The sequence below is a fragment of the Diadema setosum genome, chromosome 14, assembly GCF_964275005.1.
Source record: "Diadema setosum chromosome 14, eeDiaSeto1, whole genome shotgun sequence".
Classification (NCBI taxonomy): domain Eukaryota; kingdom Metazoa; phylum Echinodermata; class Echinoidea; order Diadematoida; family Diadematidae; genus Diadema; species Diadema setosum.
In genome coordinates this window covers 26,065,521-26,072,274 of record NC_092698.1, presented here as the reverse complement: position 1 = coordinate 26,072,274, position 6,754 = coordinate 26,065,521, and the positions used below count along the sequence as shown (strand labels likewise).

General features: G+C 37.9%; 1 protein-coding gene across 1 annotated transcript; it reads right to left on the bottom strand.

Moving 5' to 3' along the window:
* Positions 1–1,359: 1,359 nt before the first annotated feature.
* On the bottom strand, positions 1,360–6,511 carry LOC140237397 (putative methyltransferase DDB_G0268948). The gene is made up of 6 exons (XM_072317318.1): positions 6,386–6,511; positions 5,557–5,720; positions 4,738–4,957; positions 4,000–4,091; positions 2,263–2,391; positions 1,360–1,477 (listed from the first exon to the last, which is right to left on the bottom strand). Exons 1-6 carry the CDS (start codon positions 6,509–6,511, stop codon positions 1,360–1,362), a joined length of 849 nt encoding a protein of 282 aa, XP_072173419.1.
* Between the last annotated feature and the right edge of the window lie 243 nt (positions 6,512–6,754).

Genomic DNA, 6,754 nt, shown 5'->3' with positions numbered 1-6,754 from the left:
GTGAAAATGTGTTCAATTAAAGCTGTGAGTACACATGAAATATAGAATGCAAACAAACGCATTTACACACACACAATCACACACACACACACACTATATATATATATATATATATATATATATATTATGTACTTATGTTTGAAGAAACAAACTGGGTAATGCATAGATTTATTCGACTCAAATTTTCGGCGTCCCACGCCTTCCTCATAAGTCTTAACAAAGACTCCTGAAGTCTGATGAAGGCGTGGGACGCCGAAAATTTGAGTCGAGTAAAGTTATGTTTTATTGGCCAAAAATGCATTACCAGTTTGTTTCTTCATTTTTTCGTGGAGCCAGTACGTGAAATCTCAACATGTTTATACTTATGTTTAATATTCATGGGTTGATATTAAAATCCACCGTTCAATTCGGTATAAAGATATGAAATATAACTCTAAATATCAAATAAGACTTTGATAACAATGAATGAATACTTCTCTCTCTCTCTCTCTCTCTTTGGCAGCTGATATCTGGGAATAGATGACAAGGTATACATAACTCACACTGAGGACATAATCGACTTTCAAAGTCATATTAATGCAATGTGTATGAAAATTTAAGTGTCTACGCCATCAAGCGAAATTAAACATTTTTTTCTTTCAAATAACATTTATTCATATTTCAAACAACAAAGGTAAGAAATTAAACATTGCCATCATGAATTCATGGCTCTGATTCATCGTGTTGTCAATTGTTTGCTTTGCAGACTGGAATGATATGAGACTATTTCTGTTAGAAATCCTCCAAATTCCTATGTAAAATTAAAGCAAAACATAACCGAACAAAACAAAACAAAACAGAAACCCGATACCATTCAACATACGTGTTTGATATAGAACGCTGAACAATGTAAAAAGGAGAGAAAATGCATCGGGGTAAAATTCAAGGCAATGACGATGATCTGAATGTCATAAATTCACGGCTCGACAAACTTTGACTCGGTGATCCAATTTTGTCCAAAACGTGACCGGCTCATCAAAGATTTTAGCTTTTAATAGATGAGGGCAACATTTTATGGAAATGATACGGAAGAAAAAGGTCACCGCCATAACGATGAACTCCGCTCGGAGATACAGCACGAAACGACAACCGGATAAACCCGGAAGAAAAAAAAAAAGCCTAATACATCCCTCACCTAACGGGACGGCAGAACGGTGGAGGAGGGGGGGGGGGGGTGGGATTTAACGCACTTTTCTTCAAGCAATGAACTCTTGACTGCTATCGACACCACATTGTATTTCCTGCGTATATGTGAAATGTCTACCAGCTTTTAGTCTGCCATCGCCATCACCACCCTAATTACGGATGCCAAGGAGGCGGTCACGATTTCGTCTCTGGTTTCCTTGCTATGATGACGTCATACCACCATGTCAGCCGGAAGCTAGGCGAGCTGTCGTCTTTACTCTTATCTTCTCCAGAAACCAAGATGTTATGCAGACTGGAGTGGAAAGGGAAATGAAAAACATCGCGGGAAAAGAACAACATATATAACGTATTTTCACATGATACCAAATATTTCCAAGTTGAAATATCAGACCATGTTGATGAATACTATAACCCCCTTACCCCCCCCCCCAAAAAAAAAAAAAACCCACAAAAAAACAAAAAACAACAACAACAACAAACAATAACCAAACAAAAGACATCGAAAAATCTTCAGAAACAAAGAATAAACAAATTGAATCCCAGGTAAAGTAGACAAAAAACAAAATAACAAACTCGCACACACACACACAAAACCAAAACAAATGGCTAGAGTTGGCATAATGTTATGGTCGTGGATGGAACATACAACCTATGCAACCCAAGGGACATCAAACCATGCACGGTTTATTTCCGTTTAAGAACTAATTCAACATTTAGTGTTCAGGGCGTTAATGTCATTAGTAAAAGATGACAGTTATCAAAGAAAGCAAAGGAACAGCTACAAACGATAAGCATTGAACAAATAAAAAAAAAGTAATCATACAATGTATTTAAATGCTGTTGGGATTTACGCAAATTCAAATTTCAACTACTAGTATTCACATATTCATTCGTCATTTTTCAACTGGAATTATTCTCTACAAATGGAAAGGACGTAAACAAGTAAAACAAACTATAAACAACCAAAATATGATAGCACAGTTGATCTGTAATTGGGATTTGAGCCAATTAAATTGTATATACAATGATTGGAAACGTGACCTTTCATGACACATTGGATGAGATGATGGTTCTCACCTTTCTTGCAACTCCTCAAATAGCTTGCTTTCAGGATGCCTTTCTGTGTACTTTAGGGAGTAAGAAACCGTTTTCATGAAGTTCACGTAGTCACTGGCTGTAAAGTTCAAATCTTCTCCTACTGCGTCCCTAAAGGGTCAATGGAATAATTGTGCAGAGACCGAAAGAGGATATGGAAAACAACAAGAATTAGCAAAAGGGGAAAAGCACACTTCAGAGCAAGTTCCTTTGTTTATATAAGGCAATCGATCGAGTGAAATATCACTTTCTTTTTAATGTAAACTTTAACCAGTCAATTGAATAAGATGACGTCCTTCGACTCCTCAAAAAAGGTCATCTCGGTTTTGCGACGGGAAATAAAGGAGCAGATGTTACCTTTTTTATTTTGTAATTGCTAAGTTTTTACCCTAAAACTAGAAATGTTTCTATGGCAACTGGTATGCCTCCACCATGATAATGCATGCTTCTCCCAATAGCTCTAAAGTATGTCTTGACAATGACAGTTTCAAATAACTTCCAAAAATTTGAATAACATATTCGTCAAAAATGTATTGAGTGCTTATTTTCCTCAAAGTAAGTTTCATATGGATGGCTAAATTGTTTAATAGAGCAGGTATTTGGGGAATTTAGCAATTTTACTTGACCTTTGGCCCTTGCCGTTTGACCGCCATGGCCCACAATTCTTCAATAATCACTAACTGGCTAACATCCATTTTCATGGCAATACTTTAAGGTATTTTCACAATATGGGAAAATTGTGACATTAGAATATTTACCCTTGACCTTAAACCCCATGGCCAGAATCTTTCCTTACAGAATCATTGTGCAGCGATGCATGTATATACACCTATACTTCTATAAAGTTTATGCATTGAGTAATCTCCAAGGTATGAAGAAAAGTATAATTTCAGTGCTGAATAGTAGAATTATAGCATTTTCACTCTACCTTTGCTCTTTGACCCCATGGCCCAAAACTTTCCCAGAGAATCTTTATCTGGTAGTACATTTAGGCCTATTCACTAAGTTTCAAGGAGATACCTTCAGGTATTGCTTGGACATGGAGGAAATAGTGAAATGACCTTGATCTTTGACCCCATCACCCTAGAAGTCCAAAGAGAAACGTTGACAGGCAGTACATGCATAATGTACTATGTTTCATGAAGATTCCTTGAACCATTTCCGAGATATGACAATAATTTATTTTTCACTTGACCTTTGACCTTATGGCCTGAAACTTTCCTTAGAGAATCTCTATCTGGTAATACATGTATGCACCAAGTTTCAAGAAAATACCTTCTGACACTGCAGAGATATGGGGGAAATAGTGATATTTTACGAATTTTACTTTGATCTTTGACCTTTGACCATGAGCATTTGAACCAAAAGTTGAAGAATACAACTTCGTTCACTCATACATACATAATATATATGCCAAGTTTCATTTGGATACTTTAATCGGTTCTTAAGTTACGCTGTCCAAAAATTGATTATGGACGGCCGGCCGGCCGGCCGGACGGACGGAAGGACAGAAGGACAACCAGAAACCATAATGCCTCTGGCGACTCTTCATGGCGGAGGCATATATATATATATATATATATATATATATATATATATTTACTATTGACTGAAAAATTCTTTTATAGATATAGGAAAGCCGCTCTAGTTTGTCCCAAAAGTGCTTAATGTCAATTATGCGTATGGTATGAGCCTGGTAAAGAACAAGAACTGTAATACCTTTTCATTTCGTATGAGGGAAAGTTCAGGTCCTCATAAAACTTGACAAGAGTGTCCCGTGGTATCAGTCGATATTCATTCAGCGCATTCATCTGAAGTTAAGATGACATAATACACGAACAACATAATTCTATGCACGGGCTGGGGACACCCATATCAGTAACACGACAATCAAAATAAGACAATGAAAGAAGCTTACTCTTCTCAACGATTTTTTCTCCAATATCACAAGCAATAATTGCATCCTAATATTATCATTTCAAAAAACATAACTCGTAGTCATAGACATTTTACTGTGATCTTTCAGATTGAACATGCTGAAATGATGTGTAAAACAAGGATTACTTACAAATAGCTATATAAATTATGCCTGTATCGTTGTTGTAATCATGAATATCATTAGTAATATTATCATCACAACTAATGCATCGTTGTGAAAATATAATCATTTATTGCTTCGCCTTGCTAAAATTCATGTCATTTGACTAGCATGACCTGGCGATTTACCTAAGCTATGTTTACTATAGGTTCGAGAGACAGTCTATCTAACACAAACTTAAAGCTTCAGCAAAGCACGGTTGTAGTTGGTCGATATAGTAGCTACATCGGGCAAACTTGCTCGAGTTTGGGATGGCATAGGAAATACGTCGTATAGAAGAAGTAAAATAGACCTAGTGAATTTTACAAAAATTCAGTCGATCAGTCACTGGGGCTGTGCTAAGGGTACATCTTGCTCACGTATTTATCTTTGCATTCGAGAAGTTGCTCCTCAGTCGCCGCATCCCGGTGATGTATGGTCTTGCGCACTGTTGCCAAGACAACCACGCATCCTCCGGGCCTGAGGACGCGATCGACCTCCTGGAAGAAGGCGGGGTATTCGAACCAGTGTGCTGCCGAGGACGCAGTGATCACATCTACGGAGCTGTCTTCGACGGGCAGAGTTTCTGCTGGGGAGACACTACAGACAAACGTACGGAGAAAGAAATATATCACGGTTCAGATTGTGATTACTTCCATTTAGTTCAGAAAACAGTCGTGGTGACGGTGATAATTATTGGTAAGAACAAAAGCTACTGCTCGTCTCATCATTATTTGACAGTAATGTCATTTGTGATCATACTCATCAGAGAAAAATTGGTAATGGTGGTTACCATGTACTCAATGATAATGAGCTTCATGAATATCATCTTTATTTAATTCTCATGATCATTTTGCCTTTTGATTTTTACTTAATCGACATCGCATTTTTTATTAATGAAACCAGAAATCAAGGTGTCGCTATCGTAGCATTTTCTTTGCTTAAAGAAACAGCTACAATACATTATAAGTACCAATGCCATTATCATTTCTGTGGAGCAAATTGAAATTCATACAACATAGTAGCATCATTGTCTGAAAAGTAGGGTTCTTGCTTACTTCATAGCATTTCCGCAATATTATTAATTCAACTCGTTTCCGTTGTTGTTGCAGGCAGGGTCCGCATTTACTGTGAGATCATGTTTACTTGCACACTTCCTTCTGCTGCCTGAAAGAAGGAGGAAAATGTGAGATACTAACCAATAATCCACGTGACTTTGCCGATTCTGTCTCTTGGCCTCGTCAATCTGTGCCTGACTGACGTCACAACCCAGTGCTCGGTCGAAATGTCGGGCCAGACTCCGGGTGAACTGACCGGAGCCACACCCAACGTCCACCACCAGGGTGGAGCGGTTGCCGTCCAACTTGATGGATATTGAGTCAATGAAAATCCGTATGACATTATTATGATATACTGTACACGACGTTGGAAGGTCATACTCCCCTGCTAGTACAAAGTATAGCACGCACATATACCAAAGCAGTCAGAATAATGGAGGTATAAACTTCTATATCATATCATTATCATCATCATCATCATCATCACAATTATTATTGCATTAATCATCATAATATTATCATTAAAACAATGCATATTATTACCATCATGATCACTAATGTTCGTAAGTAGCACCAGTCATAATATCATCATTACATTTTAAAAGGGTACAAAGAGGCGCATATTCATCGTTCTTTATTTTTGGAATATGCACATCCGCTATTATGGTCCTGCCCCTGTCAATAATTTTTGATATTCATGTTCGTATTGAATAATTATTTCATACTTCAAATTAAACGTGGAATTTTCCTACGCACAGACACACAAAGTCGCATGACCACCTCATACAGCATATATCAATAAGGCACCTTCAACCTACGTGCATCCATCGCACAAATTTTTAATGCTACATGTATCACTATAGAGAGTCACGTTACCCTGGAGGCCAATACGATCATCATGAGATAACAGATTTGTTGATCAGTTTTCTCAATACAGTGAATTAAGTAGGCTATGTAATAGGTACGATACCTTTACGTCGGCTAACTGTAGTACCGTATCTGTCACGCCATCTGGAATGCCAGGTCTGTACAGGGCATAGTTCTTCGCCAGCGCGTCTCCTTCAAACACACGTTCGTAGTGGGTGTTTTCACACATTGCTCTTGCAGTGTCTATGCAAGCACATCCTGTGAAGCAAGGTAGTTTCCGCCAATTAACACCTGTTCTAGTGAATTAAAGCTTTAATCGGTTTCTCTACAAGACCTCGCCATAATAGTAGCCGATAGATCAGCAGACTGGGGATCCACATGACGTGAACGGGTTTGCCCGTACGCTGTAATCTTCAGGATCTATACTGTATGTGCTTCATGTCTCTACGTTATTTCCCGCTTCAGTAGTAGA

Coding starts and splice junctions, on each gene's coding strand:
- LOC140237397 (XM_072317318.1), bottom strand. CDS start 6,511: ATGTGTGAAAACACCCACTACGAACGTGTGTTTGAAGGAGACGCGCTG. Junction 4,092..4,737: donor TCGAATGCAAAGATAAATAC/GTGAGCAAGATG, acceptor TCTTAACTTCAG/ATGAATGCGCTGAATGAATA. Junction 1,478..2,262: donor TTTGAGGAGTTGCAAGAAAG/GTGAGAACCATC, acceptor TTTCCACTCCAG/TCTGCATAACATCTTGGTTT.